General features: G+C 43.5%; 1 protein-coding gene across 1 annotated transcript; it reads right to left on the bottom strand.

Annotated features, from left to right (window-relative positions):
* Nucleotides 1-836: 836 nt before the first annotated feature.
* Nucleotides 837-15,896, bottom strand: LOC115605338 (alpha-fetoprotein-like). Its single transcript, XM_030479604.1, has 13 exons — nucleotides 15,812-15,896; nucleotides 11,488-11,548; nucleotides 11,181-11,270; nucleotides 9,657-9,804; nucleotides 8,429-8,526; nucleotides 7,723-7,852; nucleotides 7,116-7,330; nucleotides 6,296-6,428; nucleotides 5,583-5,680; nucleotides 4,654-4,792; nucleotides 3,264-3,487; nucleotides 2,616-2,748; nucleotides 837-1,524 (listed from the first exon to the last, which is right to left on the bottom strand). The coding sequence occupies exons 1-13, from the start codon at nucleotides 15,894-15,896 to the stop codon at nucleotides 1,480-1,482; spliced, it is 1,599 nt and encodes a 532-aa protein (XP_030335464.1). The 3' UTR covers nucleotides 837-1,479.
* Nucleotides 15,897-26,637: the final 10,741 nt, after the last annotated feature.

The raw sequence follows: 26,637 nt of genomic DNA, 5'->3' as shown, positions 1-26,637 counted from the left end.
TGCATGAACACAATTCCTCAACCGAGCTATTTGTGCCACCTTCTGGTGCTGAAATATTTCTATTTCACTTGTCCTGCTGGACAGGAACAGAAATATGCTAGGAAATGGCTACAGGACAATGCATGGACCAGCTGGAGCCTGCTGGGTTTGAAGGACTACTGCAATAAAGCTTTGGCCTTGCAGCGCTGGATAAAAGGAAAAATTTCTGACAAATACAAGTGAGAACAGGGGAGAGTTTATTCCGAAGATTTACTGGATAGTCCAGGTAACACAGCAGTGAAAAGCAGAGAAGACAGAGGCAAGAGGGCTTGCTTTTGAACTGGGAGCCTAAGTCGTTAACCACACAGACAGCAGTGAGAGTCTGTCTCTTACCTGAATTTGTATGATTGAGCTTCCCCCAGAGGAAAATCTCAAGTCATCACTGATTAAAACATTAAAAAAAAAAAAAGGCCAAAGCCCCCAAACCACCCTCAGATTGCAGAAGACTGACCTAGATCACCATCTCTAAGCTGCAGTGTTTGGAGAAGCCCAAGGTGGCCATCTGATTGTTGGTTGGGTATCAAAACCACCATTGATACTTGAGTAAAGCCTTGTTCTATTTTAGCTGTTGCTCTGCTTATGCCCCCAGTATATGAGCAATAAGTTAGACCTGAATTAGCAGCCAACTGTTGGTGGCTCTGGGCCTGTGGTTCATTACAACTGCATGGTAACCTGCACAGCTCCCCAGTGAGTAGTTCTTCTGTAATGAAATGGTACAGCTGCTTAATCATTCCTCTGTCATGTGTGAAATCTGTCCTAGTAGAACAGAGCTGGTTTCTTCTAGGTTGTCTCTCTAATATTCTAGGTTGTCTCTCTAAATGTCAAAATCATTTTGACATTTTGACAAAATGATTTTGACATTTAAGAATTGTAAAGGGGTTTGCAACAGTGTGGCTCCACCTTGCTGTCAGCCACAAACCTAATGAATGAGTTTTGGTCTCATGATTTATATCCTTAATGACAATTTCCATCCATTTAACTTATTCTTTCGGTGGATTTCCTCAAGGTGATGCGCCTTCTCTCTTAAGCCTTGCATGCTTAAGGATCCTGAACAACTAAGAAATTTAACTGGCTTTAAGTTACTTGCTTTGGTTTAAATTTTACATCTCCTTGATAATTCTGAATCACTGTGACAGGAAACAAAGGTGAGGTTTGTATGTGGGTTCCTCCTCATCTGACTGAAAAGCAGTTCCCCAGCCCAGCAGGTCCTATGGGAAGTGTGGTTTATTGAGATGCCTCTTGTCCCTCGTTTGCAGCAGCAGATGAACTGTAGCTGGTGTAAAACCACCCAGACTTCCTCAGATTTGTGAGTAAAGAGCCACAAGGTAGTGGTTGTACACTCTGACACATCACATGATCCTGTTTATGCTTCATGAACATCAGAAAAGATACGCTTGCTGTTAGGTTGGCAAGTGTCTTCCAATGTGCTGCGGGAGCTCTTTATGCTGACAACATTTTTTCACATCTCTTTATAAGTTCTGGACCCTGAAAAAAAGCAAAATATCTATGAGTAGTAGTTTGAAAGGTGACGTGGTGGTGTGTTTGTGAACAAGCAAGCTGCCGCTACCTACTGTGGCAGCAGTGGATAGTGTTTTGTTGTCTTTGCAAGCTGTGTAAATACAATCTTCTGTAGAGCAAAGATATATTTACCACTACATTTAATAAACATTTTGCTTTTCCTGTTCAGCGCAGGCTGCCTTTGGAGATTTAGTGTTTGAGAGGAGGTAGCAGAATGTTTCTTCGCAGGTGTGTGGCTTGGTGTGCTCAGAGGTGGAAATTACTTGTTAATACAGGAGAGTTGTGGGGTTGGTTTTTTTTTGGTTTTTTGTTTTTTGTGGGTTTTTTTTTGTGTGGGTTTTTTTTTTTTTTTTGGGGGTTTTTTTTTTGGTTTTTTTTTTTTTTTTTTTTTTTTTTTTTTTTTGTCATTTAAAGCAAAGTGAAGGCTGAGGAAAGCAGAGAGCCAGGCTCAAGGGTCGTGGAGGGTTTAAGCTCAGTGAAGGAATACATCAGAGAGAGAGATGGGAAGTACACAAAAGCAGATTTGGTGGAGGGTGAAGAGAAGCTGAAGTAGCTCTGCAGTGTGAAGGTCAATGAGCTACAAGAACATAGCCAAGAGAAGAGGAAAACAGTGGTAGGGAGAACAAACAGGGAAAATACTTTGACCTAAAATGTGACTACATCCTTTCTCTCCCTACTGCTGAGGAACTTTTCAAGTGAAATTCAGTTCAGAACTGAGAATTAACAAATTAAGAGTTCATTTCAGAACTGTTAGCCAGGGAAACACCTTTGTCCCTGTCCTTCACAGGCCCAGTCCCAATAGCTCCCCAGAAGCAACAGATGGAGCTGAGCTCTGTATCCATCAATTGCTGCATGTAAACATGAGACTAATTAGGTAAGTCCTTTAGTGATGGATCAGCTATCAACTGATATCTATGTGTGCAGACCATCAGATTTGCCGAAACAGAACTGGAGGAATTCTGGCTAGCCAGACTTGATTTGGCTGTTTAAAGGAGCAATTCCTCCTCCTGCATATACTCCCTGTTTCCATTGTGAGCCAGGTGAAGCAGAAAGGACACCTCTCTGGCAAAGCAGGCCTGGGGGTTGCCTCCTCTGCAGCACTGCTCCCTCATGGTAGTGAAGGCAGCCGTGATGGCCGTCAGCTGCTCCTGCGTGATCTGGGGTTTGTATTTGATGAGGTTGATGAGCATTCTGCAAGGAAAGCAGAGCAAAGCAAGGGAAGCACACGGCTTATGGTGCATTTCTCCAGCCCTAGTCCTGCAAAGTCCCTCTGTTACTGCCCACTTCCCTTCTACAGCTTTTTCATTTTTATTCCCCACCCAGACAGGTATTTGCAGCAGGGAGCAAAGACATGCCCAGTTTCCCTGGGAAATAAAATATTTGTGCTGGGTTTTAGCATTGCTCCACCCCAGAGAAGCTGTGGTTGCCCCATCCCTGGCAGCGTTCAAGGCCAGGTGGGACGGAGCTTGGAGCAACATGGTCTAGTGGAAGGTGTTGGGGTTGGAACTGGATGAGCTTTAAGGTCCCTTCCAACCCAAACCAGTCTGTGATTCTATGATTATCCATGAGCTAAGTGTGCAGGTGGTGTCTGTGTTGTGCACCATGCCACAGGGCCCAGGACAGTTTGGGCTCACCCCAGCACAAGTTAATGGCCAAAGTAAGAATAAGAAACAGGAGGGTAACAGACTAGAAGAGGCACGCCTTACTCCTGCTTCTTGTGCTGTAACTTCTCCTCCTCAGTTGTACACAAGTCTTCATGGAAAGTGAACAGCCCTGGAGTCAGCGATAAGGGCACGTAATGCTCATCCATTTCCAGTTTCCCTATGCACGGTCTCCTGAGAGCATAGGAGCTGCTGCAGCAGTGGCACACGCCTGGGTTTATAGGATCTGTCAGGTGTCTTCTGCATATTTCTCCAAGCACAAGATCCAGCTTTACCAAGAAAAGTGGAAAAAAAAATTATTTATATTTTTTTATGGTCAAAAATACATACTGCTCTTAAAGTTATAAAGAATAACAAAGCTTAAATTAAACTTTGTAAGGTAGGTGACAGTTTATTTTTTGACTGAATGCTGGCTTTTGTTAGTGCAATAATTTCTCAGAAGTATGTCTGTGTGGTTCCAGGGACAGTCCTTTGCACACAGAACCAATGTGATTTTTGTTGTGGTTTAAGCCCAGCCGGTAACTCAGAACCACACAGCTGCTCACTTACCTCCCCTCCTTCTTCCCTCCAGCTCCTGGGCGGAGGGGGAGGAGAATCAAAAGAATGTAAATCCCATGTGTTGAGATACAAACAGTCCAGTAACTAAGGTATAATACAAAACTACTACTACAATCACCAATAATAATAAGGGAAAAAACAAGGGGAGAGAATATAAAACTAAAAGGGGAAAAGGAAAAGAAAACAATAAACACAAGTGATGCACAATACAATGCTCACGACCCGCCAACCGCTACCCAGTCCGACCCGAGCAGCAATCTGGGCCTTCTGTGTAACTCCCCCCAGTTTATGTACTGGGCATGACGTGCTGTGGTATGGAATACCCCTTTGGCTAGTTTGGGTCAGGTGTCCTGTCTCTGCTTCCTCCCGGCTTCCTGTGCCCCTCCTCACTGGCAGAGCATGAGACTGAAAAGGCCTTGATCGGGGTTAACTTCACTTAGCAACAACTAAAAACATTGGTGTTATCAGCATTGATCTCAGACTAAAGTAGAAAACACAGCACTGCACCAGCTACTAAGAAGAAGAAAAATAATTGTTACAGCGGAACCCAGGACAGATTTCTTCACAAAGCACACTTGCATGGACTTGCTGTCCCCAGCAGGGAACCTGTGGGTCTGTGTGGCTGCTCTTGTAAAGGGAATGGTGGAGAAACAGGTGACTGGAGGATGGGCTGAAGCTTTTTATGTAGTTCAATTCAAGCCTTAACTTCAATGACATGGAGTTATACTTGCTTCAGGCATGGAAGTACATCTTCAGACCAACTCAACAGCTTAGTGAACATTCTTTTCACTTACCTTTGCTCTTGGACCCTGCCGGCAGCAGAATTTGTGACAGAGTTTCCAGAAGTAGGACTGAGATCCAGAGAAACAATACTCACGTTTTCCTCGGCACAAGGCAGCAGCTTGTCCAGGCTTAACTGGCAACATTGGGAGCCAATTGTAGTCATCTGCTTGGTGAATTTGATCAGCTCTGCAGATGTCAGTTGAGGCATCTTCTTGGTGAAGCTCATGAGGAGCCTGAAATAGTAATTTTTCTGAAGTCAGTGGGGGTGTTGCATGAGGCAGCAGTGAGCAAGACTCTGCCTTCACATGTTCGAGCTCCAGCCAAACCCCAGGGAACACTCAGTAGTGCAACGGCAGGACTAAGGCTGGAGTGTAGAACTTCACGTAAGCCTGCTTTGCTTGTTTGACCTCTCTCCTTTCTCTGACCAGTTTCTTACCAGGTTAAACAAATAGAATTAACAGCAGCATTGCCAGTTACGTGTTAGTGGGCCCTTTTATGAGATGGTACCTATGTCTTCCGCATGTTATTCGTTTCCCTGGGAGCATAGGGAGCTTGTCTAAGAACAAAATTGGACTTGAGTGTCTTCTTGGCAGACTAGATGGGGGCAGAAGGTAAGCTCAAAGAAGTTTACTTGTTTTTTTGTTTTAAGAACTGCGTTTATTAACCACTGTGGCCAGGAAAACCTTCAGTGATATAACAGGTAGAAGGAGCTTACCAGGCTTGTTGGAAGCCTCTAATTCCAGGGTCTTTTAAAGATCAAACATGCACGGGAGGGCAAAAAACCCAATGTCTCCCCAGAGCAGGCCAGCTGAAGCCTAACTCTATGCAAGCGGCTTAAAGGTTTCATTAAGATTGTGTGCATACTTGTTAGGCATGTGCTTATTAACATGCAAATCAGGCCCAAAGTTCCTGCAGGAGGCTTGTGCCTGCGTGTTGTGTTTAAGCACAGTGTATGGTTCAGCTACTCTGGGTTTGCTCTGTCTACTGTAGTTAGAGTAACGTAAGCATGTAAAAAAGTCTTACTCATTTTGGAAATAGTAATCTCCTTTCTCCTTGTAAATGTCACAGCTCGTCTTCATCACACTTTCAGTTTCATAAATATGTTTCTTCAGTTCCTCCTCCTGAAAAAAGTAAGTTAATTTGAGGAGTTGTAACAGGGGGAATGCAGAATGCTCCACTCCCTCCAGATAAAGCCTGGATTATCTGTAGCTACTTCTTACCTGCTACATGCCACCCATTTTTGATTCCACAGAAAGCCTTTGTCTGTCTGAAACCTCTATAGACTGCCTGAATGTCATACATGTCTTCCTTCAACCACCTTGAAATATTTAATTTTGTAGGACTGATGGAAGGCTGGGTGTGAGACATAGGGCAGCTCCTAGCTTGAGATGTTTACAATGCCCATGTCTTGGTCTGTGACAATAACTGTAAGTTCTTTTTGTGTTTGGAAGAGGGCAACTGGCGCTGCTGGAGCACTCAGCAGAGAGCAGGGCGCACAGAAACCTTAGCTCCATGCCTTTTCCCAGCATCTTTTTTCCCAGCATCTCTGCCTATCCATGTGAAATCACTTCGCAAGTGTTGATTGCAAAGGCTCTGTTGATGCTTATTCCATAGTGAGGCCTTGTAATATGTGCTGGTTTGTTACAGGAGCTGTGGCTCAAGGCCTGGAGCAGGCTAGTCATGCGGTCATATGTTTGAATTCATCAGTATGCGGTGTGCAGCCTGACAGCACCCACCCCTCTGCTGCAGCAGTCCTCTGGAGCTCCAGGCTTGCAGCACTCGTGCAGTAGGTCCTCATATCCTTTACCAATTCTTAAAAGCATTTGGGCAGAAAACTCAGGGTGTCTCCTGGAGTATTCGTACAGAAACCTGCAATATGTGGAGTACCAGAAATTAGAGATGAGCCGAAAGAGCTGCCTAATGATCATGAAATAATTTGCAATAACAGACCCAGTTCTCAGCAGACACTGAAAAGATGAGCTATGCTGCAGCAGCTGCCCTACACAGCAGTTTGAACCCAATAAATTTTCATAAGTAGACCCGATGTATGTTATTTGAAGTGAATTCTCTGTCTTTGGGACTTGATGCTATGTTTGCAGCATGGAGCATTTGTGCCTAAGTTTACTACGGGTAGGATCAGGGCTTCATTGCATGAAGGAACACGGCTAGAACAGAAACCAACTGATCTCATTTGAATCAAGACATGAGTCTGACTGAAGTATTTTGAATTTAACACTGAAGAGTGTATCAAAGCTGTAGCTGGGGCCTGAAATCAGAACTGATTTTTCCTAAATTTCACAGGCATTTCTTCAGTTTTGCCTCTGAAATAACAGTCGTGCTCTGCTCCACATTTGCAGAATGCATTTACTCTTCATTCACACCTTCTAGGGGTGAGTGGTGGTTCACTAAGATTAACTTGCCCAGTATCCCAAGCCTACACACTCCCAGAGCAGACAAATTGGAGGCTGATGAGCTGGACTTTTATGCCCAAAGTGTCACCTTGTGACCCAAGTATTGAAACAAAAAAATGGAAGAGCTGAGGAAGACCCAAGTTACCTGGCTAAGTGTGTGTCCTTTTCCCGGGCAAAACGTTCACATATTCCTTTGTCTTCTATAAACTCCCTGATGTGGGGGGAGAGGTCTGCAGGTTTGTCATTGTTTTCTGTATTAACTATGCATTCACTTCTTTGTAACAGAGGCTTTTCACAGCACTGCTTTATTTTACTTGATAGGATGTCTTGGTTTGTGCAGACATAGTGCAGAAGCTCTTCCTGTAAAGCAGAAAAAGGAACAAAGGAAATTTTACCAGATTTTGATCTTTGGAGGGGTTTTTGATCAGTGTTTTTATCTGCATTTTCCAGATGGAGGGGATGACTCCCAAAGAGAAGAGGTGGCTGATCAAAGCTGTGCCATGCAACTCTGGTACAACAGGGAAGAAGACTGAAGCCCTGTTGATCTATTTGGTGCAGTCCCTTGCTTGCTGTGCCATAGGTGCTCCTGGGTAAAAAAAGTCAAATGGGAAAATCAAGCAGGTTTTTAGACTGCAGAGCTAAACTCCAGTTTCAGAGAGCAATCAGTGCAGCACAGGAGGAGAAAAAAACTGAAACCAACACAAAAATAGCATTACATTTCTGCAAACACCCAAATGTTAAATGAGGTTTACCCTATCACGCATGCAGTCCAGCATGTCTCCACGGCAGCAGTCCTTGTGCATGTTAGCAACATCCATCACGAGTTTGCTAACAGTAACAAAATCAGCTTTAGGGAATTTTTGGCTTATCTGAGCAAGCTTCCTATAACAAAGAAAAATAGTTATTGTTTCAAATCACAGTGTGTGGCTGTGATAGCTCCCCTCATTTTATTGTGGAGGGGGTATCCAAACTGTTCAGAAATGGTCTCTTCCCTGCTCCCGCTCAAGTCAATAAATGTTCCTTGAAGACAAGAGCTGAGATTTTTCAGGGTTGTCTAAAGACCCCAGGAGACTTTCACTGTGAGATGGTGGAAGGAAATGTGGTAGGTGAGCACAAAAAATCATAGGAGCAACCTTGTGTTAAAACTAGGTAAGAGACATGAGTTGTACTTTGCTCACAATCACTCCGGCTTTCATCCCAGAGAGATGTGTTCCTTTCAAACTTTGGGTTTAGATTTTGAAAGGTAATGGCAGTTTTTAAGGAAACAATGAGAGCTGTCATGCCTAAATTTGTGTTTCTAATCTGTCTTGCTTGTTAGATGCTACTATTGACCTGCATATGACAAGGACACAGCTGATATTTGAGTCACTGTGCTATATGCAGGTGTGGAGCTGCCCACAGCTAACACAAGATATCCACACTTCATTTCAAAATAAGATGGACATGGGGAACACCCACAGAGCCTTCAAGGTCCTTTCTCCAAACTTGTGCAAGATTCCACATGTGTGCTCCTGCCTTAGGCCATCTTCTTTTATTGGCTTCACCACCTTTGGTGCCTGGTAGAAAGAAGATGCAGACTGTGAAAGAGGATAAAACGACAAGGCAATGCTTTACACTACAATACTGCTGCGATTGTCTTTTAAACAGGGATTTTTTAATAGTGAAAGAAAAATGCTGTCCAGGCTGCAATATGAACTCTTGTGCTTGCTATTTAGTTGCTAGCATTTATTAAGCAAGCGTTCCATGTTCCTCATCCTTGTTTTCCACCATGACAGGTAGCGTGCTCTGAATTTCGGACACAGGTTATGTGTGGGGCATGTCTCTGCAGTGCAGATACCCAGACAAGCAGGAGGTGTATCATGGCGCTATCAGCAGGGAAGCAAATCAGACTTTTCCATGCTGTGTAGCACCTCATCCTCTCTGGGCAGAGCTGGGAGGACAGCGATGCTGTCACAGGGCATGGGGATTGCCTTGGGTTCACTGTAAAGCTGCAGCTGCCCAACACCCCACAGTCAAGCATTTTCATTTAGGAGTTCAAGCTATAATTCAAGAGAGCACTTGAGTCTGATTTCAGTTTGTCCTTGATTCAGAAGGTGAATTCCAATATCCGGTTCAGATGCTGAAAGAGGGACATAGACCTGCTTGAGAGGGATGTGGACCTGCTTGAGTGAGTCCAGAGGAGATCACAAAGCTGTTCCAAGGCTTGGAGCACCTCTGCTATGGAGACAGGCTGGGGGAGCTGGGTTTGTTCAGCCTGGAGAAGAGAAGGCTCTAGGGAGACCTTATAACAGTCTTCCAATATCTAATGGGGCCTACAGGATATCTGGAGAGGGACTTTTTACAAGGGTGTGTAGGGACAGGACAAGGAGGAATGGCTTTAACCTAACAGAGGGGAGACTGAGATGAGATCTTAGAAGAAGTTCTTCCTAAGAACTCACCTGTGAGGGTGCTGAGGCCCTGGCACAGGTGAGGCCACAGCCCAGAGAAGCTGTGGCTGCTCCATCCCTGGCAGTGTTCAAGGCCAGGTTGGATGGGGCTTGGAGCAACCTGGTCTGGTGGAAAGTGTCCCTGCCTGTGGCAGGGGGTTGGAACTGGATGAATTTTAAGGTCCTTTCCAACCAAACCATTCTGTCCTTCTATGATTCTGTGAAGAAGTGGCTGCTATCTGTAGCCTGTGATGGAATACCTGTCTCCGAAAGCATTCCTCCAGGTCATAAGTGAGGTCTTCAGTGCTTCTGCAGCAGTTTTTCATCATCTCGTCATACCGGATAGCGACAGAAAGGATGGTGGGGGCATAGAGGAAAGGATGCCTTCTGGCAACCTCATAAATAAAACTGAAACCCAGCGAAAAACATCTTTAGTTTCCCAGTAAGCCCCCACATGCAGGGGCAACAGTGGTATAGCTGCCTCTGCCAGAAATTAAAATGGTAGCTGCTAAAAGTGACTGTTTTACTGTCATAATGAGAAGCCACGTAGTGTGCTATTATCTTGGAAACTGCTGATGGGGTGGCCAGTTTCTTGGAAATCTCAAATCCTGCCAGTTCTGGTTCAGAAGCAGCACAACTTCTGCTTGGCTTTTAAGGACTAAACAGAGGCTCCTGGTTTCAGACAAGGCCTTTATATGCACTACAATAAACCAGGGCAGATTGTTTATCATATAGACCTATATCCAAAGCAGGAGATGGCAGAACAGGCTTTGTGGAATGACCATTACAGCTAGATGAATTATGCGAATAATTCACATTAAGAAGAAGAACGAGCACAAGCTCACAGAAAATGTTAAACCGAACTTGACAGCTGCATTGAAAACTATTTGCTGTCTGCAGGTTCATAGCTGTCTTACCTAGGCAATGAATTTATGACTTATTTACTTACTGTCCTGTTAACAGATGTTGATTCTGAGAATGATTTTTGCAGGCAACTTCTGCATTTGGCATTTCAAAAGGAGAAATGAACCCCCTCGATGAATTTTTAAGAGTCAAGAAGCAGTCATTTCTTTCAGGATCCTTTTTAGAACAGCAGTCAGTAAACCTGGGAAGATTTTCCTCCTGGCATATTGTATCAAGGAAGATCTTGTCCTGTGAAAATTAGGAAAAAGTTAATTTGTGTGAGGATTCCATTTTGCTCTTCTGAGCTCTCCAAGGAGGATACTTCAAGCCAACAAGCCCCAACTCTCATAAACTGTTTCTCTCTTCATTTCTTCCTGCTTTAACTGCAGTGAAAATCAGGCTGACCTCTAAAACCTGGGTGATGATTTCTTGAACTCTGGTACCTACTGTTATGCCAAGACATGCTTCCAAGTGGAATGGTTGTCAAACACTCTGACCTTACAACATTATTCAGACCCTTTTTCTTGATTACACCAGCCATAAAGGCACATCTTTCTGAACGTATTTTAGAGAAATGCAGGTCACGGATTCAGGTAAAGATGCTGTGATATTTGGGATGGGGAGAGGAGAGGGGCTTTGTTTTCCTCCGCTGATCTTGAGACGCTTTATAGATCGGAGCCTGGAGAACCAAAGAGTCAGTAAGGCCAAACACACATACACAGGTAAGTCTCTTAACAATGTGTTCATGCCTCTCTGGGAATACACACATGAGGGCTCTGACATGACAAATCACTTCTGAAAACAGTTGCCAGATTAGAAGGGTAAATGTGCTTACCAAGGGCTTCAGGCAGTCCGGGTTGTCCTTGGCTGCAGCAGCACACCTTTTGGCAAGGTCTGTGACATCCTCAGCCATTTTAACCGCTGTGCCAAATGTGCCTCCTTGCACGTACTGAGCAAACATGACCAGGGCCCTAGGAGAAGAACACACACCATTAAACCTGTTGCTGGCTAGCTAAGAAACTAATTCTGTAACTTTTACCTGTGGGACAGTAAGAGGATTCATGTCACTGGGGCTGAGTTGGCATGAACACATGAGCATTTGACTTGCTGTATGTGCTCATTCCAAACAACGCAAGGATGTGCAGTGGCAGCTAATTTGCAAGTAGACACTCTGTCTGGATGACTTACATGGCTTTAAAATTATTCTTCTGCAGCTGTGAAAAACGTTGTCCAATGCTGGTTTTTTCCTCTGAAAAACAAGAGAATTTGAATTAAAAATGTTTGCTAAATGCTTCATCAAATATCTTCTGTTTTTTTGTTTGTTTTGTACTGGAGGCTGGGAGAAAGATAATTCAGTGCTAGGGTATTACCAGTGGGAGCAGCGAGGCCTGAGATTTAGCTTCCCATCTGACTTTAGCACAAGGATGTGAAAGTGTTTGTTTCTGACCTATAACATATTAGGGCCAATATCATTTCCCTGCCTAGCACAAGCGTTGTGGGGAGGAATACACTAAAACCTGGGGGTGTTCAGCTACTTTGATGCTGCACATGATTAAAGAAGCACCTTAAAAATACCTTTTAACCTTGCCTTAGCTATCTTAAGGTGCGCTTGACCACTCTAGCTACTGATGAAGGATTTTCTGTGTAGAAAACATGGGATAAAACGAGGACTACAATGGCAGGCAAAGCTCCTCCAAAATACACAGAGCTGCATCCTTCCATCCATGTTGTGAACTGGCTCAGAGGAAAGTATGTGTCCCATTTATGAGAAAAATCCTGTGCAAATATTTTTCCTTTGCCACTGCACCTTTATTAATTGGCAAATCTAAATGCCATCATTTATTGAGTTTCTTGTTTGTTTGAGAATACAGAGACATTAATTTTAAAACAAGGGGCCTGCTCCCCAATCAACGTGTAACTGTTTTGCCCTTGCATCAGTAGGGCTGAGATTACTGTAAAAGGATCAAACAAATCAAAGAAATAAACCAGTTTATCGCTCTGAGCAATGCAGGGATGTTAACTGTGACGAAAACATGAGAAAAATAACACAAACATCAGGTCTGTGGTACACTGTTGGGCCATTTAGTGCATTTGGAATTCATACAGGTGAAAAAAGAGCTGAATAATAATGACAATATGTAATGGGAAAGAAGCATTTTATTTTAGACCCCATTTTTAGGCTTTAGTGAGAAATTTGGTCATTGTAAGCTCTCAGTACTCAATGAAGAGAGAGTAAGATCCCTCCAAAGGAAAACACAGAGCAATAGCATAACTTTGCTACTCTGAATAGCCACCAGAGATGGAGGTAGCATCCCTCTTGGGCCTCCTCTATCTCACTTCTCCACACACTGCAGAAGGGAGACCAGAAAACCACAGGCTCCACTTCAGCAGGTTTTGGAGTACCTAAAACCAGTGGCACAACCACATTCTTGGGATTGAATTCCCCTTCAATAGGCTTCCTCTCAGCAACCACTGGCTGTCCTGCACACTAAATAGATTCTCAAGCCTTTGAGAAGCAACACATCTAAGGCTGATCACAAATAATTTATACAGATTGAGATTTGTTGTATACCTTTGACCCACAGAAAACACCAGTGTAGAACTGGCAGAGGCAAAGCAAGATACCAAATAACCATGTATGAGAAGCTGCAGCCATCAGTATTATACAAAAAGATAGACTAAAACCATAAGATATATTCTTACCTATGTCCCCATAACTTCTAGGCAGGGCTTTGACTATGGGAAGGCTCACCAGTAAAATCACATAAATTACTGTTCTCCAGTTCATCCTGTCAGATTTTGGCAGGGGCTTGGGGTGAGCTTGATTCATCTGGGTAAGGCAGAAAGAAGTAACGGGAAAGAGGCACTTTTATACTCTCTCAAACGATTTCTGGTTAATCAAAACCCTTTTACTGTCACATGTAACGTTAGCCAGTTTGGAATATTTTCACAATAATTAGACATATTATTTGCTCAGGAGGATGAATCCACCAGCTTGTTGCAAAGGATGGACCTTGGAGATGCCTTTTTTTCCCCTTAAGATTTAGACAAATACATATTTTTAACTTATCAAACTTCAAACAAGAAGTTTAAACGCTCCTTGGGCTTTTTACTGTGCATGCTGATCTCAGCTACTTGCAAATTTGTTCAAAGGTGATTGCTGCAAAGAAGATGTCTTTGTAACACACTGTTGATGGAAAAATCCCAAGTTCAGCTGTTAACCTGGTATTTTTCATCCCTCCTTGCTGTACAAACTGTCTCTTGCTCTCAAGGTGTCATGGCCAAAAGGCTGAATTAAGTATCCCCTACAAGATTTTTGCAGCATTAAAAATTACCACAAAAATGTCTCCAAATTTTGAAACAAAATCAACTCTCAAACTGTAGAAGGAAGGGAATAATTCCACTTAATATAGTCCTTTTACTTACTTTTGAAATAGTATGCTGTAAGCATCAGCATGATAAAAATGACAAATTGTTGAAGACAGAATGACTTTAGAGAGCCACAGGTATGTGTAACACAGTGATAGGTGGCCAAGGACATGTGTATTTAGTCTGAAGGAAGGGGCAAAGACAGGGCTTTTTATTTCTTTCCAGAGAAAATGGCAATGCTGCTTGTTCTGTGCTGCTGGAAGAACATGGGGGTTGCGTGTCATCACATGAGATGGTATCAAATGGGAAAGGATTCTGGGTGAGAAGATGGGAGCATGATCACCAGACCAGATCTGAAATCTAAGGGGCAACCATATCCATTGAGGATGACACACTGCTCATGAAAGCTTTATCTATAACTTAGCTCTGTCTTTGTGGGACTGAGCCTGCCACTGCCTGTGTTTAGCAGAGTTGCTCTTAGGATGGGGGTTGGCATCTCTTCTGCCCTAGCTGCAGAACCTTCTGCCTTTTTGGAAATAAGGAATAATTCCCTGTTATGAAGAACAAGAACTTGTAATGAATAGATTTAAAAATAAAAGATTAGAAGTATTGCTTTATATGACAAAAAAGCAGCAAAAAAAGAGTGGTTCATTTTTGCAGGTTTGCTTCATTTAGTTTTCATTGAAAACCCTGACAGCTTTCCTCCTTGTCTTCCAGCAATTGCCTTGTGGTTGTATACATGGAATTTTCCACTGGAAGCCAAAAGCATTTCAGCTTTTCCATGTTATTCAGTTAGTTAATGGCAGATTTCCTAAAAAAACCTCACTTTCATAGAGCGTATTTGAGTCTTGCCTGCAAATACTTAGCTAAAAAATCAAGAACAGTCCTCTGTCCTCTTGGAATGCCATTCACACACATGTCCTAGTGCTCTGAACTGGGAAAATACTCAGCTCCTCTTGCTAGATTATACAGAGTTTATCACACATAACATGGCAGTATGAGCCAAATTCACTTGAGAGCCTTTGGCTGGAGTGCTGCAGTGTGAGGCTTACAGAAGCAGAGCAGAGTTTTGTAGTTGGCGTTTAGGGTCTACTTAGAAGTTTAGTGAAGAGAGTGGAAGGTTTTGTCTTAAGATTACCTCTGACAGCATTGGCACTCATTGCTGAATCTGTGCCTCAGAATTGAAGGTGTGGCTTGGGACTTGTTATATAGAACTCTATTACCTGTATATTCAGCACATCTTTTCTGGCACAGTAGCCTGGAGGCAACACAGGAAGGAAATCCAAGTTGTTCATTGCTGCAATTGATTTAACAGTATTTGGCTATGCTGGGAAATCTGATGGCAAGAATCACTCTTCTCAGCCCCTGCAAATGACTAATTCTATCAAAATCTTTCGTAAACTTTGGTTTCACCTGGAGATGATGTCCTGAGTGGGTGTATTTTGCCAAAAGGGCATGTCTTATTCTCTTTTTTGACTGTATATGTAATCTGGACATTGTTATGTTTAAAGGGCATTATGAATTCACGGATTATCTATTATGGACTATTATCAGTAGTACAAAAGAATGATTTGCTTCATGAAAAAACAGGCAGTTTTTGATGTGGTATTAAAGTATACTCATTGCCCAGCCATGCCTCTTTGCTGACCTATGCTGAGATGATGGATGTGGTGTAACACAAACCATAATTTCTCTAGCTAAAAGGATCCTGTTCAAATTCTTTTAACTTGAAGGAACAAAAAGATTCATGTATGATGTCTGGCTTCTCTTTTTCTTTTTCGTGTCTCTCTCAGGCATTTTGCTCAGCCCTTTGGTCTGATCTGAATTGAGTTTTTCCTTGAGCTCTTGTCTTGGGGAGTGTTCACCATGTGGGTGTGTAAGCACGTTGGCACAGGAGATGGGATAACCTCTCGCAGTACAGGTGGGAGCATGCCCTGGCCACACACACCTAAGTGCTGCTCTAAATTGGTAACCAAGTCCTGTCCTTTGGTTCCCTTTGACTTACTTGGCTGGGAATGAAGCAACTTTCCTCACGGCTTTTCTGGCAGTGGTTTTCTCTCTCCTGTTGGTTCTCTGGGCGTGCAAGGACACACTTGCTGTGTGGCTTGTGTCAGTGCACACGGGTGGGAAGTGCTCTGCGTACTTTGCGTGGTCTCAGTGCTGGTAGTAAGCTGACAAGTGTCCTGGGAGGACTTATCTGTGTGGACGTTTGTAGTGTAGGGTTTCATCTCGAGTGCAATTTGACCACCTCTGTGATATGAGGACACAGTTGTCCCCTGTGAGTTGTACTGCCCAGATTTCCACCCTGCCCTGCCTCTCTGCTTCCACATAATTCCAGGACCATGTCAAAAGCAAAATACACTTCTATACAGCGGGGAAGAAACATTCTAGTAATTCCAGGAGCCATTGCTTGCCTCAGAGGCAAGCCCTTCTATAGCAAACACCTTTGATAATAAAAAAAAGAGAGACCACACCATAATCATAGGATGGTTTGTGTTGGAAGGGACCTTAAAGTTTATCTAGTTCCAACCCCCTGCCATGGGCATGGACACTTTCCACTAGACGAAGTTGCTCAAGGCCCCATCTAATGTGGCCTTGAACACTTCTAGGGATGGGGAGATGATAATGAAATGGTTTCATTGGATGTAAACTTTTTCTGCCTTAGGTGAGGATCATTTCCAGGATAGACTCTTCCACTTTGTTTTACATGCAATGCATGTCCTTCTGGAAGTCCTGGAAGTAGTTGTTGAGCCCTAAGTGGGACAAAAGAGGTAATCATTGCTATTGGGTGGTCCCTGGGTATTGGGAGGGATATCTGCAGCCTAGTATTTAGTGTGAAAGCTTTAAAAGAGTGATGTTTTGTAGATGCTGCTGCATCCATGTTAGTTATCAACACAATATGCCCTTTATTGGGAAGCAAAGCCTATATGCCAGCCAATTGTGAGAGCATAAGATGAACCCACAACATCTGGAATGAAAGAAGTTAAACCCCTCAAGTTAAAATCCTTGGTCCCTGACCCACCCTTCCCTTTATTTCCTAAGCAAAACACACCTACTTTTATCTATGTTCCAAATCCTACCTTGGGTTGATTGCAACTGAGCTGGACACCACAGAGTACAAAGGGTGACATTTATAACTTGTCCTTGTCTTTATCTGGCACCTGTAGGCATGACGGTCTAGCCAAGTGAAACACCATTGCTGAATGTCAAAACAAGTTAACTTAATACAACACAATCACTGTTATCTCGACACAAGGCAAACTCCAGTTGCAGTGACCTGCTGAGACAGTGCTTTTGAGTAAGGCAGAGAACTTGGGATATTTGCCCACAGGTAAGGAAGCAAAATGCATGTCCTTTTGTGAAGGCCTCAGTGAACTCCTTACAGCTGCTCTCTGAAAGGCACTACTCCCAAGACATTGAGCCTTGGGACTCAATGGCTCACTCTAGGTCTAGTGGAGTTTTAGCTTTTGGAGTAAAAAGCTAAAGAGTCCCTAAAGAGTCCCTAGACTCTTGTGGTCAAGAGTCTAGCATTGCCTTGTCCAGGATTTCTCTTCCGACAGAGTCATCCTTTGGTTGGATCAGGTATTTTAACACTGGTAGTTCTACTAAGATGACTTCATTTGCAGCCTACCCCTCAGGTATGACTCTGATGGTGGCCCCACAGAGCAGAGGCAGCTGTCAAGTCCAAATCTCCTTTTGAAGCCATCCTGCCTGGTATTCCATATCCTTTTCTGAAAGGGATTGGGATATCCCTTGGTTCAAGTCCACATAATGGCTCTTTGTGCCTTGCACTTGCAAGGGGAAAGTTCTTCCACTCCACCATGTTTCTGTAGGGGTCTGTTTGAGACACTTTCTACAGTCAAGGACCCTGTCTCTCAGGGGAATTTTACCCATGATCTTTCCTTTCCTCAACAAGCCACCACTGCAGGGGGTCACTGGCTCCTATCCCGTCTTTATCTCTGCCTGACAACTTTTAGGTTGTTCATGTAATAGATAAGGTTATGGTTGAATAAACATCTTTGAATAGCAGTTTGTGAAGCTGCTATTATGTGCAGTGCTTTAGAAACGATTTCCTAGCATGTCTCTACTTTAGGCTATCATCAATCAGGTTTGCAAGCTAGAAGAAGACTAAAAACACTTTTTGCCTGAGCTGCGAAGAGCCACCCAAGGAGCCTCAAATCCAAGTCAGGACTCGCACGGGAAACGGCAGCGCTGCTGACTCAGCAGCTGTCTCATAGGGGGCGGTGCCAGGAGGGGCGGCACTGCCCCTGATAGGGTAAAACAGTGCCCTTGGGATCGTGGCGAGCAGAGCGGGTGGACAGAGCGTGGCTGCGGCAGTCAGTGCGGCGGCTGGCGCGGGGCAGGCGAGAGCCAGTAGCCCCACGGGGTGCAGAGATGAGCTCAGGCCGCGGTGATGGAGAAAGTGCTTTAGGATGGCATCCTCTCGGCAGAAAGCAAAGAAAACCAGGTCCTCTCTGCTGGCCAGGAAGGACATGGTGACCCAGACAGAGGTCCCTTATAAACACGTAACTGTCCAGGCGTCTGGCTGTAGTGAGCGCCAGAGCCTGTTGGTGATGTTAGATGCTGGCTGTGTAAAATGTCAGCAGGTTGGTGATTTGCTATGCATGGTGGCAGAGCTACAGGAAGAGGAGGAATGGCTAAAAGGAGCATAAGGCAATACGAGGAGGAGATTGCCTGGCAGACCTGCACCCTACCGTCCCTGAGAGTATCAAGCCAGCCACCCAAAACAAAAGAACTTTAGGATCCCCTACCTTCTTGCCATCGGGCAGATGGTAGGAACCTGGGAGACAAGGGAGGTTGGAAACTGGTTACTCCTCAGAGTAGACAGTGTATTACCCCCCAGCTTGCGTCATAGAATCATAGAATACTTAGAGTTGGAAAGGACCTTAAGATCATCTAGTTCCACCCCCTGCCATGGGCAGGGATGCCTCACACTAGACCATGTTGCCCAAGGCTCTGTCCGACCTGGCCTTGAGCACTGCCAGGGATGGAGCATTCACCACTTCTTTCGGCAACCTGTGTCAGTGCCTCAGCACCCTCACAGGAAAGAACTTCTTCCTTAGATCTAACCTGAACTTCCCCAGTTTCAGTTTGAACCCATCACCCCTTGTCCTATTGCTACAGTCCCTGATGAAGAGTCCTTTTCCAACATCCTTGTAGGTCCCCCTCAGATATTGGAAGGCTGTTATAAGGTCTCCACACAGCTTCTCTTCTCCAGGCTGAACAGCCCCAATTTTCTCAGCCTGTCTTCATAGTGGAGGTGCTCCAGCCCCTGATCATCCTTGTGGCCTCCTCTGGACTTGCTCCAACAGCTCCATTTCCTTCTTATGCTGAGGACACCAGAACTGCACACAGTGCTCCAGGTGGGATCTCACGAGAGCAGAGTAGAGGGGCAGTGTCACCTTCCTTAGTACCCCTACTTTAGTACAACACAGCAGAGAAGAAACAATCCATGAGGTTCTTGGAGGATGTGGAAGATAACTTCCTAACACAGCTGGTGAGAGAGCCAACTAGGGGAGATGCCCGGCTGGATTTGCTGTTAGCAAACAGAGAAGGACTGGTGGGTGATGTGGTGGTTGGAGGCTGTCTTGGGCAAAGGAATCATGAAATTATTGAATTTTCAATCCTTGGAGAAGTCAGGAAGAAGGTCAGCAAAAGCTCCACCTTAGACTTCTGGAGGGCTGACTTTGGCCTGTTCAGGACGCTGGGTGGCAGAATTCCTTCAGAAACATCACTGAAGGAAAAAGGGGTCCAGGAAGGCTGGATACTCTTCAAGAATGCAGTCCTTAAGGTGCAGTAGCGGGTGGTCCCTATGTGCCGAAAATCAAACTGGTGGGGAAGAGACCATCCTGGCTGAACAGAGAGATATTGCCGGAACTCGGGGAAAAAAAAAAGAGAATCTATCACCTGTGGAAGAAGGGACAATCACCCCATGAAAAGTACAAGGATGTTGTTAGGTTATGTAGAGAGAAAGTTAGAAAGGCAAAGGCATAGCTAGAACTAAATCTGGCCACTGCCATGAAAGATAATAAAAAGTTCTTTTACAAATATATTAGCGATAAAAGGAAGGCCAAGGAGAACCTCCATCCTCTAGGGATACTAGGGGAAACCTAGTGACTGAGGATGAAGAAAATGCTGAGGTACTTAATACTGCTTTTGCCTCAGTCTTTAACAGTCACACCAGCCATCCTCAGGGTACTCAGTTCCCTGAGTTGGATTGCAGAGATGGAGAGCTGATTGAAGTCCCCATAATTCAGGAAGAAATGGTTAGAGACATCCTGCTCCACTTAGATCTGCACAAGTCTATGGGGCCAGACAGGTTACACCCAAGAGTGCTGAAGAAGCTGGCAGAGGAGCTTGCTGAGCTACTCTTCATCATCTATCAGCAGTCCTGGTCTAGTGGGCAGGTCCCAGGGGATTGGAGGTTGGCCAGTGTGATGCCTCTCTACAAAAACAGCAGGAAGGAAGATCCTGGGAACTACAGGCCTGTCAGCCTGACCTCAGTGCCAGGGAAGGTCATGGAGCAGACCATCCTGAGTGAGATCATAAAGCACGTGCAAGAAAACGGAGGGATCGGGCCCAGTCAGCATGGGTTCATGAAGGCCAGGTCTTGCTTGACCAACGTGATCTCCTTCTACAGTAAGGTGACCTGCCTGGTTGATGAGGGGAAGGCTGTGGACATTGTCTATTTGGATTTAAGTAAAGCCTTTGACCCTGCCTCCCACAGTGTTCTCCTGGAGAAGTTGGCTGCTCATGGCCTGGATGGGAGGATTCTTCACTGGGTTGGAAACTGGCTGGAATGGCTGAGTCCAAAGACTGGTGGTGAATGGCATCACATCTAGTTAGCGACCAGTCACTAGTGGTGTCCCTCAGGGCTCAGTGTTAGGGCCAGTGTTGTTTAATATCTTCACTGATGATCTGGATGAAGGGATCAAGTGCACCCTCAGTCAGTTTGCAGAGGACACCAAGTTGGCTGGGAGCATTGATCTGCTGAAGGATAGGAAGGCTCTGCAGAAGGGTCTGGACAGGCTGGATTGATGGGCTGTGGCCAATGGTATGAGGTTCAACATGGCAAAGTGCCACGTCCTGCATTTGGAGGATGCATGTGTTGGGCCACAACAACCCCATTGGGGAAGAGTGGCTCAAAAGCTGCTCATGGAAAAGGACCTAGGAGTGCTGACTGACAGAGCTGAGCATGAGCCTGCAGTGCGCCCAGGCAGCCAAGAAAGCCAGTGGCATCCTGGTCTGTATCAGAAATAGCATAGCCAGCAGGGCCAGCAGGAAGTGATCATCCCCCTGTACTGGGCACGGGTGAGTTCCTATGTTCTCACCAGTCCCTCACTACAAGACAGACACTGAAGTGCTGGAACAGGTCCAGAAAAGGGCAACAAAGCTAGTGAAGGGCCTAGAGAATAAGTCTGATGAGGAATGGCTGAGGGAACTGGGGTTGTTCACTTTGGAGAAGGCTCAGGGAGGACCTTATCGCTCTTTACAACTACCTGAAGGGAGGCTGTAGTGAGCTGGGAGTCAGCCTCTTCTCACAAGTAACAAGTGATAGGGCAAGAGGTAATGGCCTTAAGCTGTGCCAGGGGAGGTTTAGACTGGATATTAGGAACAATTTCTTCACCGAGAGGTTGGTCAGGTGTTGGAACAGGCTGCCCAGGGAATGGTAGAATCACCGTCCCTGGAAGTGTTCACAAACCATGTGGATGAGGCTCTCGGTGACTTGGTTTAGTGGTGGCCTTGGCAGTCCTGGGGTAATGGTTGGATTTGATGATCTTAAAGGTCTTTTCCAACCTAGTTGATTCTATGATTCGATTCTATGATTGCAGAGAGAGAGTCAAAGGGGACATAGAGCACAACCTTTCATACAGTTTGTCTCCTAGTCTGTTGTCAGGAGAGACCATCATATACATTTTTTTTAATATATATATAATGCCATTCTAGAGAGACTAATTTTCTTAACTGTTAATAGAGAATTCTTCCTTTGGAGCTAATGAATTCACACGGAAAGGGACCATGATGATAAGGAAAAATGTAACCAAAATGTATGATAAGTCTGAAATGCCCTAAAGTCCTTAATTTCCTTACAGAGCAAAATTTAGGCTGAGAAACTGGTATTTACACTTTCTGATACTGTGGTTTGAGATCTCGCAACTGCTGCACCCAGGTTTGTTTTGCCTTTTTTTTATATGTCGATTTCTTCTGCCGAGTTGTTCTGACAGTATGCAGAGATAGCAAGGTTGAAGGAAAGAATGCTGTTGAAACTAGGGGGGAAAATATGTGTTACTGAACTTGAGACAACAATCATCTATTAACTATTAATCTGTTTTCTTTTTTTTTTTTGTTTTCTTTTTGACCCCTCCTTTTACATACACCATCTTTTCCTATAGTTTTTGACTTCGCTGTGTGAGATGCTTGAAGTGGATTGGTTCCAAAGAAATTACCTGATGTCACGGGTGCCATATGTTTTGCAGTGCAATGTGAAGATTAAGTAGTCTGTGTCTACACAGAAGCGTAGTTTATTATCTGTGGGCAAACACATGGCAAACATAGCTGTACAAATGGTCACTCTACCTGGTGCATTCACTGATACTTGCTATGTCAGCTTCTGTTTTGGAGTGATTTGTAAAGATATGAAGTGCCTCTTCGCGAGGTGTGCCCCAGCATTTCTTTGCTTGCAGTATTTGTCCATCACAGCAGTGAGATGGGCAATCATTTTCATTAGTGTTGATCTGTCCTCTGAGAGTTGCATTTAATGAGATGGAGCAGCAATCTGGAAAGGAAGTCAAATGCAGAGTTAGACCCAGTTACTGAAGCTTGACATAATGATTAGTAAGGCCATCCAAAGTTTGTATACCGCGTCCAGAAGGGCATACACTATGGCTGTGGCTCTGTTTCTATTTCCCTTTGTGCTTGCTTCTCCCACAGCTGTCTTCTCCCTTTCTCTTTCTTCATGGTATGAGGAGTGGTGGAAGAGTATTCTTGAGTACATGTTGATATTTTCAGTTAAGCCCATCAGTAAGACCTACACTTGTTAGGGTACAGATTTGAGTCTAGTCAGCTGAGATCTGCATTGATAAGAAACTCTATGTGCTATTGCTAAAGAGATGTTTTCAGTTGAATGCCGCATGCTAAAGTCAGTTGTGTTTAAAAGACCCTTGAGTTCTGCTTGGACACAGTTTTTCTTTGGAAAAGGGGGGGATATCTAGATGTATTCATTTCCCTCAGAAAAAAAAACTATTTCCATTTTGTGGGCAGGCTCTGAGTGATCCTGATAATTTTTCTGACCTTATACTTCATTATTGGCAAGAACTTCAACTGAAGTAACAGTTCTGTCTTGTGTGACATCCCTATTCTCATCGGAGAGACTTGTGATTTAATTATTTGGTTTCCTATTGAAGTGACCAAAACTTTAGATATAATATGGTTCTTGCATACAATAAGCTTGCCAGAATGTAGAAGAAGTGTTGCAGCATTATAAGGACTTACCTGATGCTATGTCCATGAGAGAAAGATCTGGATTCAAAAGCTGATTACATGTAGCTGGTGCGGTTGATACTTCTGTAACATCAATTTCCAGTTAGGAGTATGCGCTGTTCTCTTCCTTTACAGTAGCAGACACAGCTTCAGCATCAGTTCTATTCTTCATTAAAATCAGGACTTAACTCAGAAAGCAGCATCAGAACCATAGACATGCCTCTGGAAACCCTTGTGTCTAAGAATGGTACGTGAGCTGCAGGTAATTCCCTATCTCTCTTCTCCACCGTATTTTCAATTCTTGGGACAGCCTGTCCATGTTGCTTTCTTAAGCAGTTTTTGGTCAATTAGTCTGTTGTGAAACCTCCACACTTCTTCAGAATCTTGCACTTGTACTCATGAGTCCTGCCTAATTCATTGATTCCTTTCTGTATTTGAACAAGCTACAATAATGATCATGTTCTCTGTTAAAATGAGCATGTTCTGCAAATGGAGACATAACCCCCTGAAAATTTTTCATATGGAAGTTTCACATTATTGGGATCTAGAGGGTTTCGATTTTTTTTTTTATCATTGCAGCGGGGGGAGAAAAATGCACTTCAGGTTGAAAACATTCAACAAACAAGTGCTTAACAAAACCAAATACAGGGGGGTTTTTTGATGGAGAAAACTGTAATACCTTTAGATTCAAGTACATGCTGAGACTAGGCTGGTGGCAGCAGTTTAACTGCACACTCATAGTTGATAAGAAGTGTAGGAGCATCAAGAAGAGCACGTTGCAAGCATCTGAATATAACTAATGAAAAGGAAATTTAAAAGCCAATGAAATGTGGCACAAAGCTTCTAAGAAATAATATTTTACTAAGTAAATAAAGAACTATTTATGTCTGTTAATCACCCAAATGAGTCATGAAAATCGTCATATGACTCCTTGGGTTTTCAGACCCAAATGGTTATCAACATTCCATATTTAAAAACATATATATGCATATGTACTTAAATATATGATTGTAGCCAAAGATTCAAAGAGTATTACAGTGGAGAAATCCTCACTCCCACCATCCTTCTCCTCTTTGTGCTTTCTGAAAATTCAAGGCTTGCTGAGAGTTGTTTTTCTTGGCAAAATAAAGGAAGGAAGATGGACAAATTGAGAATTAAATATGGGAAAACACAGGTGTTTTTACTGGAATATTGAAAACTGAAAATATATGAGGTTTCTGAAGAAGAATATTCTTTTTCTTTTGCACTTGTACTCATGAGTCCTGCCTAATTCCTTGATTCCTTGATAATATTTTTTGAATTAAAACTTACCTGATTGGACAGTGGTGGGTGGAAGGCTCCCGTATTTGAAATGCATGCGTAGCTTTTTCTGAGCACATAGCAATATTCCTTCACACTATTCTTTTCTACCTGGAAAGTATTCACCCAGTGCAAAATAAGCAGTTCCTATTCCCGGCTTTGTGCTGCAGTTGCTGTGGGAAGATGTTGTCTACATTTGCACTTTGGGGAATAAATTAAGGCACTGGGTTGCAGTTAACCAAAATGCTGGGTTTTCACCAACTCTTGATGAGAGCAGTACTGCTGCCTTCAGCTGGTAGGAACCAAACTGGTCTGAAGTATATTATAAAAGGTCACCCATCGTCTGCCTGGTCCTAAGGCATTCATCTTTGTGAACCCTGCACAAATATAGACTTTGCTAGAGCTATGAGTGTGCTTCCTTCTTCCTTTTCCTTCTGAACTTGGATACTGCAAGGAAAAAAGGAAAATCCCCTCGCTACAAAGAAACCCAGATGGACAAAAACATATCAGTTGTGGGAAGCCACAACCCACAAGACAGCCCTAGGAATACAGGGAAGATAGCTCAGCATGGGAGCAAAAGCTTTTTAAAAGTAATTTTCAAAATCACATCAACACAGAGGCTCAAGATATTTCTTAAAGTGCCGCAGCTCAGCTGCAGTGCTCTGTCTTTATGCAAACTGAAAGCTATTGATGTGCAAGAATGAAATAGATGGGTTCCTACAAATTGTAGAAATGGGCTGAGGTGGAGAGAAATCCATTCTTTCCACATATTTTTGCTATATTGATATTCGACTTCACTCTCTTGCCGCATTACTTTTTTCAGCATTGATAAATGATAAATGCAGCCCAGAAATCATTTATCTATTAATTCTATGTCTCTTTGGAGCCAGCAAAATCACAAACACATTCATTACAAGCGCATTTTCAGTTACTAAATCTTAATGGAACCTTTAACCTGGTTTGTATTTGGAGTTATTCAAAGTGTAGTTGAAAAGCCGTAGCCCATGTGACAGCACACATAACAATCGTTATGGTGTTACGGTGTGGGGGGTAGCTGGAAATCTAGTGAGAAACCCCCACTTCTTGATAGATTTGCGGTATAGGGCTGATTTCCATGCATCAAAATCATCACCAAATCTCTTCCTTGAATGAGCTTAACTTGTCCTAATTCACTAATCTAGAGCAGATTAGTTTTACGTGCAGTGGATGACTGTCAGCTTTTTGGATGGTGAATTAGATAATGGGAGTGGTCTTTGGAATGCCTGTTTTGCTCCCTTAAACTAAGTGAAAATGTGCTTCACCGCAACTGACAAATGATTCTTGCTTCAATTCACAAAACTGTACATTTCAAATGAGGTGTTTGTGAATGACTTGGGGTTACACAACCTAAACCAATACCTAACTATGACTCGCAGTGATTGAATGTTCAAACCTTTCAATCATAACAAGACGGATGATTCTTCCTTTTCAATTTTCAACCCAGTGTCTCTGAATGTTTCATTCTGAGTGTACTTCTGTGGTTCTGGAGAACATTCCCAATTCATGAACTACAGGCAAAAGAGTGTCAAGGCCAAGCAAACTGCCCTAATGAAATGTCTTATTATGCATGGGTTATGCAAGGGTCCTTGTTAAAGTGAAACTACCTATGAGCTAGAAAATCATGCTGCTTTAGTGGCATAAAACAGAAATATTTCTCTCTTAGGAGCTTCCTGAAATGAAGGGCATAATTCAGATGGTAGGCTTTTCAAGAGACAACACTAAAGTCAAAAGCTGTTTTAAAAACAACTTAGAAGACATTAAAAGAAGTGTCTAAAAGCAGATCTGTTTGCAACTCTGCAAGCAAAGGGATACTTGATTTGGGACTGATGTAAAAAAATAATTTTTTTTCCTTTGAATAAGCTCTCATTGCCAGTCATCTTATTTAGACTGAACAGTTCCCTTGAACTTTTTCTTAATGTGTGATTATAATTGCTGAGGTAAAGCCTAAGGTGAACCTCTAATTGAGTCACGGTATTAAAGCCTAGCTAAATGTGTTAGCACCTTTCATATTCTTTCATACCTACTTTCCAAGAGCAAGAAACAGAAAAAAACCCATGGAATCCCTGCCCTTACATAGTACTTGTAGCAACCATTTTGTGTAAGGAGCACTGCAGAGCTTTGTCTTATGGT

This window comes from Strigops habroptila, chromosome 3 (genome assembly GCF_004027225.2).
Source record: "Strigops habroptila isolate Jane chromosome 3, bStrHab1.2.pri, whole genome shotgun sequence".
NCBI classification, from domain to species: Eukaryota; Metazoa; Chordata; class Aves; order Psittaciformes; family Psittacidae; genus Strigops; species Strigops habroptila.
This window is presented reverse-complemented; position numbering and strand designations above follow the sequence as displayed.

Coding starts and splice junctions, on each gene's coding strand:
- LOC115605338 (XM_030479604.1), bottom strand. CDS start 15,896: ATGAAACCCTACACTACAAACGTCCACACAGATAAGTCCTCCCAGGAC. Junction 6,429..7,115: donor AAGGACACACACTTAGCCAG/GTAACTTGGGTC, acceptor CACATATTGCAG/GTTTCTGTACGAATACTCCA. Junction 4,793..5,582: donor GATTACTATTTCCAAAATGA/GTAAGACTTTTT, acceptor TTACTATTTCAG/GCTCCTCATGAGCTTCACCA.